We start from the raw sequence: 15,077 nt of genomic DNA, 5'->3' as shown, positions 1-15,077 counted from the left end.
AAAACATCTGTAGTGTCTGTAAGGTAAGAAGGTAAACCTGTTACATGGGGCTGTAAGAAAAAGTCTACCTATTTTGAGAGATTTTCATTCATGCTCCCCTGAGCTGAGATAATTGGCCGCCCAGGTACCGGAGTGATCATCTTGTGGACTTTGGGTAAAAAGTAGAGGACTGGAGTGATCGGATGTCCCACATTCAGAAACTTCATCTCCTCTTTTGTTAACAGTCCATTCCTTTGCCAATAATTTATTTTTTTGCGAATTCTTTCTTCAGATTTCCGCATTTCAATATTAGATGATTTTCTATAGCAAGAGGTATCGGATAGATGTCTCTCTGATTCAGCCAGGTAGTCAAGCCTTGACCATGAGACTGTATTTCCACCTTTATCCGAATTTTTGATCATCACATTATGGTTACTCTGGAGTTTTTTGATCAGTTGATGGTATTGACTGTTTCTGAAATCATTCTTCCTTGTTTGAGACATCACCATTCGATTAAAATTTTTGAGCTCAGTTATTACTCTGTCGGTGAAGACATCAACAGCGTCCTTTGGCATTAAAGGCAGGAAGGTGGATGTTGGACGAAAAGGGCTTGGTGCTGACAGTTTTACATTAACAACTATATATATATATATATATATATATATATATATATATATATATATATATATATATATATATATATATATATATATATATATATATATACTCGCAGAACTCCGTTTCTTTTTTTCGATTGCACCAGAGAAATGAAAACGCACCCAGGCAGGTATTTTCCAATACTTTTATTATGCGTGCAACCTCATGACCGCCATGACGTGTTTCGAGCCCTATGAGCCCTTGTTCACATAACGTTGTAATGGCAAGCCCAACCCATATAAAGTGCAAGTGCAGGTTATCTGACCACCAGGCCTAAGGACATGAAAAACAGACATCCGCAGCAATTCATCATAATACATTAGAAAGTTTTAATCACTTACTTAATACATTTTTTGATATTTACATTTCTAAATAAATGTAAGTGAGCCCCTCTGTGCTCCACAACTTGGTCAGGATCATAGATCTAGCAGCATAAATCAAGGAGTGCAAAACTTTCGCATGTGCAATATTCCGCAAATAAATATACAAATATACAACAATATAAATAAATATTTAAGATGTGCAAATTTGCTTTAGAATGTGCAACATCCATTATATCATGTGCAAAAGATACTGTGGTCTAGGTAACTTTGACCTCTGACTGCTTTCTACAGGATCGAGGTCTCTGTAATATCTACCTAGTTATATCCCCCTTGCCTAAAATGCTCATGAAGGGGTCTTTCCCTGCTGGTGTCATTTGACTACCCACAGTATGCTAATTCCATCTCTGCTGCTTTCTTTAAGTTGGACCTGTGACCCTATAAGTGTGAAGCCATGGTGTCATAATCCAGCTCCAGTGGGCTGATTACATTTCCTAAAATGCGTCCCAACTACCTATCCATCGTGGTCAATTATTACTGTGCAACAATATGGATAAAAGAGAAAAAAGCTAAAAATTATCGTGAAGGTCATATAGACCACCCCTCTTGTAAAAATTATTTTAAAGTAATAAAAAATGTGAAATTTCTCTTGTATACAGCCGTATACATAATGATTAATTTTATTGACTGGGCCTGCAACCTGCTAAAACCCAATGCATACCCCCTTGCGGTTATAGAGAACCTCTAACTCATGGGCCCCTAGAGACATGTATACATATCATCACTTGAGTTCAAACCATTCGGTGTCTTAGAGTCCAACTCAAAGATGTATCGTGTCTCTAACACTCTCAAACGGGCCTCCCGGTCTCCCTCTCTACGTAACGATATATATATCCACAAATCATTAAAGCAGTTCAGGCCTCGGTGAGGACCTCATACTATGGTTGATCTTTCTCACAAAGGCGCTCAGAACAACAAGGCAGAGAAAATACAAAATGTCAAGTGCCAGATGGCTGCTTCTCGCCATGCACCTTGTTTCCATTTGTGGACTTTTATGGAACATATTTGCATTCTGGGTATTTTCTTTGTTGTTGCTTGAATTGGACTATAACAGTAACACTCAAAGTACAGCCTGTTGACAGCTTGCAGCCCTCCTGAACTTCACATGTGGGCCCCCTGCGGAACTGCTGCATTGAGCTGCATTTTGCTTGAGAGAGCACTAACATTCAGAAATATGTTAAATAAACGGGCAAGCCTTTATTTACAAGCTAACTGAAATTATAGAAAAGAAGCATATAAGGTATCCTACACCACATAACTTTTTTAGAAACATTTTTTTTCAGGCATTTTGCAACAAACGTTAAATAATATGATAAATTCTTTTTCAAAATTCACAAACGTATATTTCATCAACATGCAGACATGTTTCACCTTAGTACACCTTAGTACATCAGATTACATCAGTGCGTTGAGAAGTATTTTTTAAAAGAGATAGTTCGGAAAATGGATATAGAAACATTCATGCCCCTTCCCAACAAAGCCAATAGTGAAATAAGAGGCAAGATAGTTGCCATTTTCGTCTGGATGCGCTGGGTTGTTTTTATGTCTGGACAACATTATAGTTTATTAATTCAAAAACAAGAGATGATTTTGCACTGCACATATCCTGAGTGCTTGTATTTCAAGGTTCTCTTGCATGTGATAATGAAGAAAAGGGAGGCAAAGTGAAATGAAAACGATTGCCAAGGATCACACATTATGGTCATGTTGGGAAGCCGGGATTGATTCTAGGTTTTCTGGGTTCGCATTGTGCAATTCTATTTCATTTCAATCAATAATGAAGTTGCTTTTTTTTTTTACACCTGACTCTCCCAAGATAGTGAAAGCAAGCAGAGAAGGCTCACCCTAAGGTGCATTATTAAGATTCAGAAATAGCATAAAACATTAATTTGGAGAGCATTATGGATTGAAATCCTCAAAAAAGCGCCATCACTCACAGAGTCCATCATGTGCACCCCCCCTAGCTAAGCCCCACTCTGCTGGCCTCAATGCGGACCTTGGCCAATCCACAGACCATACTTTGTGGCCCCTGCGAAAATGTTTGCGAGTAGCCATGGATATAGCAATGGTTAATCATGATTAGCAAAAGTAAACCTTGGATAGAAAAAGTGGTGTCCTGTCAGCATGGAGTTATCTAGCCACAACGCGTATGATGAGGTGCAGAAAGCACTCGCAGTTGACATTACTCTAATGTACTGTTTTTTGGTGATCATTGTCTTTTACAGAAAACTGTTTTATGCAGAAGTTTGTTGGTGAGATCACAGTAGGCCAGCGCATTGAAGAGGCATGTGCACCTGGAGTTGACTATGGTAAGTCCTCAAAAATATGTATTGGAATTTAATTATGTCTACAAATATATCAAGGGGAAACCATGACAGCTAAACTATGGTTTAGCGCTGGGATGCCTCCGGGTAGCCATGCGCTATACAAGCATGTACTCATTCATTCATTCATTCATTCATGGTGTTAGGAGGTCAGTGAAGGAAATGTATTTCATCTAGATGGCAGATCTTGGCCGACAAGCTACTCCATCACAACGGTGACGGAAATACCGTCTGTCGAAATATTAATCCAATTAAATCCTATGGGCTTTATATTTCGGCAGAAGGGATATCCATCACAGATGTGATGGAGTGTCCCATCCGCAAAGATCTAAATCAAGCACTGAAAGCCACATTTCTCTGTTTAATGTATTAGTACACTTAAATACATATGCAAAACAATCTATTTCCATGGCTGTACTTTAAAAACAAAAATATACTGACATTTGAAAGTGTTTCCATTTTGTCAGTCATGACAGAAGCAGAATAGCTGTGCATATTGACAGCATAGGGAGTTAAGAATAATTCCTAATAAAAATTAAATAGCTTAATAAAGAGTAAATAGCTGCAGATGCTGCAGATATGCACACATGCTAGTAATAAAAAGTTAATGTGTTCAGGCATGTATATTGTTTTATTTAATATGAACACTTAGTGCAGTAAGACACTAGAGCATCGACAGGTGAGTGAAAATGTGTCAGCTAAACGTAGAAATATACCACTTGAAACATAATTCTTACATTGACCAGGAATACATTTATGGATAAATACAAATTACATAAAACAAGTATACATTACTAATGAAATTAAATAAATATGAATAAATACAGACAAAAATGCAAAGAAAGTAAATATCATTAAACTGAAAGTCCTAATTCTAACTCTGCATTCATTGTTTGTTGCTTCTAATTCAAGCATTCACCCTTCTGTCAGCCAGTCTCCCTTCAGCAGATCGAGTGACAGAAAAGTGCTCATGGAATTTCTATGTTCCAAAAGTACCCTTCTGTCTGCCACCCTACTGATTGCCCTCTATCAATCTTATGATCAAGAAATATTATGACAACTCTCTTTTTGAGCTTGTAGCAGTAAAGTACAATGAATCTGCCCATCCTATTTATCCCTTAATATAAAAAGCGCAATCTATTCTGCTACTATTGGTCTTAGAAAGGAAAATACTACTCATGATGACCATTCCCTCTGATTATCTAAGGATAGAGCCATCTCTTCTACACTCATTCAATCCTCTTGTTAAAAAGTACGATTCATACTCCCCACAACGATGTTCTGGCAGAGTAGATCCCAAAACCTGCATGTTATTAATTCGTTTGGGTACTTTTCATAACACAAGGATAACCCTGGGATCCATAGGCACCTGTGTAAATTAGTATTGTTTTCAAGGAACAATTGTACCTAATATATAATAGGCCTGGGTGGTGAATTCCGTTCCGTTCGCGGAATTTGCGGGATTTGGGTAATTTTGCGTTCCGCGGGGAACGCAAAATTGTCCAAATTCTGCATTCCGCGACTTCGCAAACGTTTTTGATTGTTAGCATTCACAAAATGCGTGTTCACAAGATATTTCCCCCCGAGCACCCAAACAGCGATTGCGAACAGTAAAAAAGCATCGCGAACAAGCAATTCCGCGTGTTCGTGGAATTTCTGCATGTTCGTGGAGATTTTTACCATTTGGCGGAGATTTGCGTAACGCGATTACGCAAATTCCGCAAACCCCTAATATATAATAGTTAAAAAGCTCATGAATAGAAAATGCATTCCAAAAACTATTTTTTAATAAGGAAAATTAAAGAAAAAAAATCAAGTTCACAAGTGACAGTGGGGAGCAAAAACGTGGTAAGGCGAAAGTGATATCAATACACAATAAGCGTATCACTTATTACACAATCTGTAAGAAGCCAGGTCACATTGCCCGATTACCTGCACTTCACAACCGCACAGACGTCGTGGTTGATCGGTCCTCACCACAGGATCTCGTATGTCGGCCCCTGGTCAGGTTGCAGATTGCTTGCTGCCTCTGATCAGCTGTGTTATTTTGGGCAGGCCACACTACCATTTAAGCTGACATTGCTCTCTGAGATTCCAGTGCCTCACACGATATGTCAGTTGACCCTACTGGTTTCTTCTCATTCAAATCTTGATCCACCTGCATCCACTTAACAGAGATTACTGTATATACTTCAGGAGGATTTTGTCTACCCTTTCAAGGGCAGACCTTGATTCAAGTCCTGATGATGAGCCCTTTATGCATGTTGATTGAAACGCCTTTGACTACTTAAGCAGACCTGTTTTAATAATTAGATGGAATAGACATTCTGCTTGTAGATCGTGTAAATTGTGATACGCCTACTGTGTATTTATATGACCTTCGCCTGACCATCAAGCATGTATTTTTGCACCCTATTGTCACTTGTGTGCTTGAAATTCTTTTCTTTAATTTTCGTTATTAAAACAGTGTATTTGGAATTAATTTTCTTTTAATGAGCTGTTGTTTACCTATTATATATTAGGGACAGTTGTTCCTTGAAAACATTAATTAGTTTGGGGTCGGTTTCACTTGGTAACTAAGGGGGGCATGTATAAACACATTTACTAGTCGCAAGGCCTGCAATTCCGTAAATTGCAGGGTTTTTAGACGAGGATATTTTTCTCAATTATACCAAACTCGTTTAGCTATTCGGTAATATGTTACTGATTCACTAACTGGGTTTCGGAAACCGTAACAAAAAGGTATTTTGAAGGGTTTTATTTAGGACATCCATTCCAAATACCGATTCTTTATGATATGTATTAAAGTTTTGCGGCCGAAATCGGGTCGCAAAACATTAATATTTTGCTGACTACTTAGAGGTAGTGGTATCCCTTTCACAAATGGCAATTGACACCTAAGAGACAACTTCCCCTATGTAATTGGTCAAAAACATTTTGAAGGAATAGGCAGTGGTCCATAATTTCTCTTAAAAATTATTCCAAAACTTTACAACTGTTTTTGCTAAACACAGCTTTAAGGAAAATGAACTGCTTTAAAAAAAAAAAAAGATTGCTTTATTTAACAGCAATCACAGACATGGTGGTCTTTTGACCCCATCAGACTACCATCCCTGTGAAGACAACCAATCGAAGTAAGTCAGAATTTGTGACCTAACACATTAAAGTGAGATAGGTAAGATTCCACCCACTACGATTCAGATTAAGAATGACTAAGTGAGATTCATACAAAATCAGATTATTTGAATGTATATTCAGCTTCATACAGCTTCATGCAAACAAAAAGTCAAAGTAGATCGAGGACACACTTGCCTCGTACCTCAGTATAGTGATCAAAAACAGATTGAAATCTAGACTATTATCATCAAAGTTATTATATCCTTGTTCAATTACCCTTGGCAAAGAAACACAATCAATGCCAAAATTAAATGCTGCATCAGCCATGAATTTTGCAAGTAGTGACAAGGCCATCAATATGTACCCGCATACATCAGCGATATGATTACCAGGAATAGAGTCAGTCTAGTCTAAATAAACAAATATTGGCGTATGAACAATGATCATTGCAGAGAGAAATTGGTCTACATGCACTACAATTGCTAGGAATCATATACCCTTTCATTCATTTCTTGAAAATTAGTGAAACATTTGCTTTCTGCCAGGATGTCAAAACTTGGACAAAGAGCAGATAATGCACATATTAAGGAATATATATATATATATATATATATATATATATATATATATATATAAATATATATATATATATATATATATATATATAGTGTTATGTAGTATTTATGCATATTTGCATATTTACAGAGTCCTTGTCTGTATGATCTCAGAGGTAGACTCGTTTGTAAATGTGCCCCACTTAACACTTGTTAGCTGGGGCTTCTCAAACCTGTGAGAAGAGAGTGGCTTTAGGATTCGCTAATGTTGCCAAATCAAACCAATTTAAAATATAATCAGCAAACTTAGTAGCATTGACTAATGAGGTAACAAGGTCGGTATTCTGTCGAACTTGGTTCCTGAAGAAAACGTAGATAATGTTTGAAAAAAGCCTCACGTTCTATACGAATACAGCAATGGAAGAAGTATTGGTCCATGACACACAATTTAAACTGAAGCAATTAGAGTAGATTTCCAAAATGATCCTATAGCAAATAGCACGTATTACGTATTTGTGAATCATTTGCTTAGCTTGGCCTCTTGAGTGGTTCAGGATTTTTGTTAAGACCTAGATCTGTAATGAATGTCTTTTTTTTTTACAGTGTATAAGGCTAAACTCACGAGATCAGAGAAGACAGACAACTATGACAACTACATGATGTCCATTACAAACGTCATAAAACCAGGTAATTAAATCACACTTCCCTGTCAAGGGAACTATAAAACACTTAACATCCACCTATATGCTTTTATACTTTGAACATCAACCTGCTCGATGGTCGTATCCATGAAATTGATGAGTATTCACTTTGGTGATGTTTCCTCTCGCTGTTTTATTTTTTTGTTTATCATTATTGTCATCAAAGAGTTCTGTTACATTGTTGCAAAATGTGAAACAGCAAACATTCAAGAAGTTTCAGACAGGTTTCACCATACAGCAAACCACCTGTAGTTTATTTTATTTTAGTGCATGTGAAAGATGATCAGAGGTCGAAGCTAAAGACCTTCATCATAGTACTATATTATTACAATGTCTGCATTTGCTTCATGCTCGCTCGGAAAGGTGATGAGGAGGTGATGGTTTTCTAATAAGGAGTTAAGTTACTCATCTGCAATCCTACGTTGAAATGGAGCTTAATGAAGAGACTGTCGTCAAAATATCCTTTTAATTCTTTCTTTTGAACAGAAAGCAATTCAAGAACTGTTGTTAGACATGCAGCAACCTAATTAAACTGGAATTCTCTACCATATTCCCTACTTATGTCCAAGTACTAAGAGAGTTCTTTGCACTCTTGCACCCCATTCGCCGAGCTGTGGAATTATTTTCCAGATCGAGCAAGGCAATGACAACGGGAACAATACGAGGCTTCAGAATGCTAGCTGGCGAGCACGAGCGAGATTTTGTGTCCCCCTAGCATGATTTCGGGTCACTAGGAAGACCTCTCGCGAGAATTTATGAACATGGGTGGGCGCAGGTAGTCGCTGTAGGAAAGTGCCCCTTTTTGACATGGCCACCCCACCTTTTGCCTGGTATTTGATGTAATTTCAATGGGGAGTGCACTAGGTTCCTGCTAACCAAGTCCCACAGTCAGATCTATTTCCCAAAATTGTTCAATTGGACTCCAATTGACCATACCTTTAGTACCCCCTCTAAGTCCCTTGTAAATGATACCTGTGGTACCTCAGGCAAGGAGGCTAAAAATGGTCCTTAAGGGCTGCAGCAGGAATTATACCACCCTGAAGACCCCTCATCGAGCACGTACAGACTGTCACTGCAGGCTGCATGTCTTGGTGCAGACAAAAGTGAAAACACCACATTGCACACATCCCTCGGTGCCATGGCCAGAGACACTGCATGCAGTATAGGTAGGTCACCTCTAATGCAGGCCTCACAGTCCAAAGGCAGGGTGCACTATATTACATGTGAGGACATGTCTTTGATCCGTTTCCTCAAAATAATGCCTGCCTCCTGTTCTTGCTGCAGTCTCAGAATATGGGTGTAGGGGTCTCTCCCTTTTAAAAGCCAAGCTAGAAACTTGCTTGACTTGTTCCCTTCCCTGTAAACCATCGCCTGTGCTGAGTAACAATGTACTTATCCAGGCCATCCCATGTATCCTGTGTTAAGCATCTAGGAGATACTCTGCCCTCCCTGGGTTTAAAACTACATCCTGGTCGAAGCACCCACCTCAGGCTCTGTCTTCCAGAGTTCGTATTCAAGCATCAACCCTCACAATCTGAGATATACACTCCCCCCTCAAAGCAACTTTGTAGGCATCCCATTCCCCAGCACTAGTGTACGCAGCATTACGACTGGTAGCAACCAAATGTGTCATAAAGTCCATAATATGGGACCCAAACATGAGTTCCTCTCAGTTTCAATCATAGCTGCAGCAAACAGATCCTAGGAACTGTCTAGAGGTGAATGGTCAGAAATAAATCTATTTAAGTATGTAGCAGTACCCTCTCAAACAGGTCACTGTAGTCAGGATAATTTCAAGTCTGCTTTAGGATTTTGTGAGTGAGGGAGTGGCATGAAAACTGCTGTGCTGATGGGCTCTTAAATGTCAGCCAATCACATGTCTAGAAGAATCTGTTTTAATATCGCTACCATTCCCGGTTTTCTTGCCTCCCTAGGTGACTGTCTATGCAATTAGCCATGGAGCATACAATTAAAAGTTGCAAGCCCAGAGAAACCATGTATTCTTTGGGGGGCTATCGAATGCATAATGGTGTTGGATAAACCCTTATTGGTTGTGTTAGGTGCGTACATGTGCAGCATGCAGATATCTATGCCGTCCAACATGCCTCGTAATAACAATATCGGCCCATGGAGTCTGAAATAGTCATCTCACATTGAAACTGAACCCTGGCAGAAATCCAAATCAGCACTACCCAAAAATAGGAGAAATAACAGGCTGCTGCAATATTTCTGCTCTATTTTTTATACAGTTTATCAATCTCCGGCCTCAAAAGGTGCATTTCCTGCAATAATGCAGTTTGAGCACCCCACTTCTTAAGGTAAGTATACGCGTGATGAAGTTTGGGGGTAATAATTTAATCTTCTAACACTACAAAAGATAAATTACCTACCTGCCATTTTTAGATTTCAGGAAATTTGCACAAGGCAGGGGCAGCATGAGCAGCAAGAAAAGTAGAACTCAAAAAGGGGAGCAGAGAGGGTAGGTGGTGTTTTGGTAGTCACCAGCCAAGAAGGTAACAGAAACAGAGACCCAACTGAATTCACAGCATTCCAATCCCAACAAACCCCACCCGCCCTGAGGGCAAATGCAGCAACGAAAAGAAATTGTGACATCCATCCAATGGTTCTGCGACCCACTCCATCTTCACCGGGTGGCTCTGAACACACTCCTCCACTCACTACAATAACTCCTCAACAAAGCTAACCTAATGAGAAAAGTATGCAGGCGAGTCAAGAACAGTACAGTGCCTCCCATTACCAGACACACCATACTGCTCCACAGACCTAGCCTAATTCCTACACTAGGCAGCTACTTTTATTTATTTCTCTGCCACTCTAACTGTGACTGGTATTGATAAATCTGGGCATGGCATGCAGGAGCAGGAGACTAGGTACTGCACCATCCTCAGTGTCTGAGCCAAAAGCTCTGTTGTTCTCTGCCACCCAGCTCATTCTGTCCAGGCATACAGGTCTGCCCAGAGATCCTCCAGCAGCTCCACTCTCATTGTAAATGTTTCAAGAGTGTCCAGCTTAGGTGCTGCTGTGTGTATCGCTGCCGTACTGAACAGGCTCCATGGCCCTCGCAGCCCAGCAGGCCAAAGCCAATCGCCGACATCCAGTCATCCTTAACGGCCCCAGAGGAACTAAACAGAAACGATACCTCCTTCAGCAAGTGCTGTTGGTGCAGCTCAAAATCGATGAAGTGTCTTAAAAAGCAGCCAAGATCCACCGGCTTAACACAAAATGTTGAAATGTGGGTAGACATTACAATCTATTGCCAACCACTTAGATTTTGCCTTTTAACTTTTTTTGTCTGCATGCACCACATTCCTTCATAAGAGACAGCATGGATTTAATCAGCATAATAGAGGAACTCCTTTTGATCCTAAATGAACTTTTGGTCAGCATAGGGATCCAGTCTTTGTCTACCAATATTACCCACATGAAAACTATGAAGGAGATTAAAAACACATAGAATATTAGTGAAAGGCTTTATCCAGATCTATACAACTGTCATAAATGCATCAGAGTTAGCTGCTTATTTTTTCTTATTTTGTTTATAAAAAAAGATGAAAGTTAAATGAGTAAAAAGCAGCACAATGGGTGAGATAGATAGCTAGCTAGATAGATAGATAGATAGAAAGATAGATAGATAGATATTCACAACATGACAATTTCAATGTGTTTTTTAAGGGTCGGACGAGGCGCCCGAAGGGAAGATTCGCAGGTTTATCAGCCACAAGAAGTGCCGAAATTCCTTGAAGCTTGAAGATGGAAAGAGCTATCTGATATGGGGCCTGAACACTGACTTGTGGACTCAAAAGGATGAGTAAGTAAATTCTGGAAATAAACACTCATCTAGAAATGTTATTAAACAGTGTTAGGGCAATCAATGACTCTTGCTCTATCATCATAAACTATTCTTGAGATCTCCTGTGATAAGTAACAATGTGAAAGCAAAAATAGGTCTTCGATTCTAAAGTGAGATAACACATGACCTACATCTGTCCAAATATGAATTGGAATTACGTAGTGGACCCTAATGCCACCCTGCTGTGCGAATGCACTGGGGTAACACACAAGGCCTCACCTCGCTTCCAAGTACATTGAGAGTTTACACAGGAGCCCAATTACTCTAAATATAGACAGTGACACTAAGCAGGAATCTCCCTGCGAACACAAAATGAAATCACTCAGGATCCACCCTCTAGTAACATATTTTGAGTGATTACACAGAAATATCCCTGCTTCCCTAATATAGGCTGATGCAAAAGGACAATTGCTTTAGCCCTGTGTGAGATTACACAGGGCTGTCAATCTCCATCACACTGCACTCTGATTACGAAGTAAGATTGCAAATGGTCCTCATTGTTGTCCAATATGCAAGATGAGAATCCTAGTGCTGTCTAGATACACTGCAAAGGAGCCACACTGTTCTTCTACTTCAGTTTGAGATTAAACTGGGAGCCTACTGCTGTCCAAATACACTGAAAAAATACAGAGTTTATGATTGCAGAGTGCCCCACATCGACCCAAATACACTGCAACACTAGGCAGGAGCCACACTGCTTTCAAAAGCAGCATAACATTACATAGGGACCCCACCGTTACCCAAATACAGGATCCAAATTGCTCTCCTAACGCACTGTGACACTACACAGGGGTCACCACTGCTACCCAAAAACAGCACAAGATTATACAGGAGCTACACTGCTCTTCAAATGCAGTGTGTAATTACACAGGGATCCCACTACAATCAAATAACAGCAAGAATATAAAGGAGCCACACTGCTCTCCTAATGAAGTGTGAGGTTGCACAGTGACTCTGCTATCCAAATACACCACGAGACTAAACAGAAGCCACTCGAATCTCCAATTACAGTGTGAGATTAAACTGTGACCCCACTGCTACCTAAATACAGGAGCTACGGGGCTCTTATAATGCAGTGTGAGCTTACACAGGGCCCCAATGCCTCAAATATCAAAATACACATGCCCCTACTACTGTTCAACTGTGTGAGTTTACAGAGGACTGTTATCCAAATACATGAAAATACACATTCTTTCACTGTTCCCCTAACGTGAGATTACCCTGGTACACCATATATTCAATTCTCCTACTGCCCTAATGCGGTTTGAGATTATGAAGATTATAGAGCGAACATCATACTACAGTGCAGTACCATTCAAATATGCGACAAGATCACATGAGGACATCATTGCCGTCTGAATAAAATATAACATTATTCTACAGTTTTAGGAACTTCATTGGAATCAACAATTACCAAGCAGTGGGAAGGAGCTCCTGGTTTCACTTTCTCCTGCACATAGCGCAGTTATTGTGCTTTGGGAAGTTATCAGTTAATTTGCTCCAGTGGTAAGAAATTTGACACCACTGCTGGCCCATTTTACTCTGGTGCCCTGTATTTTTGCACCATGTTTACACTAACATTTGCACCAAGCAGATAGTCAAAATGATAGTATTGTGGAGGTCTGTCAATTCAAGTGTTGTCTTTCCTGTCCTCATCTGTCTGTCACAGCAAAACTGCAGGTATTAGTGCAAAATTGCCAGAGGAAAAAATTGTCCAGCACTGGTGTAGTTTCTGTGATCTGAACCTGAGTGATTGTTTGCTAAAAGTGAATCTCACACTGCCTGCCTGACACTGTGAATCTCCATTGCAGGTTTGCCTACTACATCGGGAAAGACACATGGATTGAGTGGTGGCCAAGTCCAGAGGAGTGCACCAATGCAGAGCACGTGAAAATCTGTGAAGAATTTTCAGATTTCACTGAGAATGTGATGATTTTTGGCTGCCCGAATTAATCTTATGGAAGCAATAGTAAAGCGGGCTCATGTGACAAACTCTTGCCTGAAAACATTGTTTTGCATGGTATGCGTTGGTTATGTCTACCTGAGTGTTATGACTCAGTCTGTTCCTACTTCCAGTTCTGAGAGTTTATGAAAAGTAATTATTTTTTACAGAAATAAAAGATATTCCCAAAACAGTGGGTCTGCTTTGTTTCCATTGTGTTGAATATATATTACCTGTTTGTTCTTTTCCTTGTCGCTTATTCACACAGAACAAAGAAACATGCTTTTGGAAACTTGTCATTTCCACAGAGTCCCACAAATTTCTTTTGACCGATAAGCTGAACTCTATTTTTGCTGGCTACAGAACTCTGTGTACTGTACCCCTTCTAATTGAATTGGTAAAGTTATTGTGCTCCTCCTTTCAACTTAATAAACCTGGTATACATCTAGGATAGGATAGGACATGATCTGGGGGAACATGGCGGCTGCTAGCTAGACGCTCGTGGCCGCGGGAGCCATTGTGGGGGAAGTGCTAGCGAAGGAGAACGGCAGCTCCGCGATTGGAATCCTGCATAAACTGGGATTTTAATCTCACTAAATCCCTAGGTCTTAGCATGATTCTGGAATGCGGCGTCCATGAGCCTGAAAGAGGCCGGAGGCTGATTTTTGGATCCTCTGGGATGCGCTGGAGTGAGGCTGCGGGGGAGCTCCGGCGAGCCTGGAAGGCTGGAATCAGAGCGGGTGGCAGAGACAAGACAAGTCAAGCTTTCCTGCAGTATGCTGAGGAAGCGGGAAACAAGGAGAGGGCCCTGTGCAGAGCGGCAGGCGAGTGGAAGCAGGGAGAGATGAGTAGGAGACGGGGCAGCACCAGCATATGGAGACAGGAGACTTAAGGAAGGTGAGGCACCCTTCAGGTACACATTGAGGACCAGGAACATAGGAGGTAAGGCAAAGCTCCTTCCTATCTCACTGGATTCATTGCCAGAACCATTGCAAGGAGCAATAATTATTGTAAAGGCAAAGTGGGGGCGACACGGAGGGAGTCTCCAAAGCAGGGAATTAGGAAAGTCTCCAGCAGGGAAAATCAATGTGGAGAAAAGCACCAAAAAACTGGGATTTTACCCTCTAATATACAAATTACCCCCACACTTAAATCTTTTTTCTGAGTACTACTGAGCATGCAGAAAGATGGAGGGGGGGTCAAGCCTCAGCATAGAAGAACATGCACCAGACTCGCCCGGTAGAAGGTCCTATGTAGAGTATACTGAACCAGTTACGGAAAAGGGTGCTAACAGTGGTTTGGTAGAAAGGAGTAAGTCAAGAGATGGCACAGGAGTACTCCAGGGAGATATTATAACAGTTCCTTTGAGTAATAGGTTTTCACTGCTTGCACCACCCGAAGACCAAGGAGCTCTGCCCCCAGTACCAAGTGGGGACAGACAGAGTAGTTCGGATATAGGAACGTCTGAAGTGAGCAAAGATACAGAAACCTTGTTGGCAAGTATATTATTGGGCCCTAAGAATGATATAAAGAAGCACTTAAAGGTATCAGA

The 15,077-nt window shown here is 40.4% G+C and overlaps 1 protein-coding gene across 1 annotated transcript in view; it reads left to right on the top strand.

Moving 5' to 3' along the window:
• C3 (complement C3) overlaps positions 1–13,718 on the top strand; it is a 329,940-nt gene extending 316,222 nt beyond the window's left edge. Inside the window, exons 38-41 of the mRNA XM_078685332.1 lie at positions 3,242–3,325; positions 7,615–7,698; positions 11,406–11,541; positions 13,395–13,718. Coding sequence (XP_078541458.1) covers positions 3,242–3,325; positions 7,615–7,698; positions 11,406–11,541; positions 13,395–13,536 — 446 coding nt within the window. The 3' untranslated portion in view covers positions 13,537–13,718. The remainder of the gene's footprint in view (positions 1–3,241; positions 3,326–7,614; positions 7,699–11,405; positions 11,542–13,394) is intronic.
• The last annotated feature ends 1,359 nt before the right edge of the window (positions 13,719–15,077 follow it).

The sequence above is a fragment of the Lissotriton helveticus genome, chromosome 1_1 (assembly GCF_964261635.1).
Source record: "Lissotriton helveticus chromosome 1_1, aLisHel1.1, whole genome shotgun sequence".
NCBI lineage: Eukaryota > Metazoa > Chordata > Amphibia > Caudata > Salamandridae > Lissotriton > Lissotriton helveticus.
Note: the sequence above shows the minus strand (reverse complement) of the source record. Positions and strands in the feature narration are given on the sequence as shown.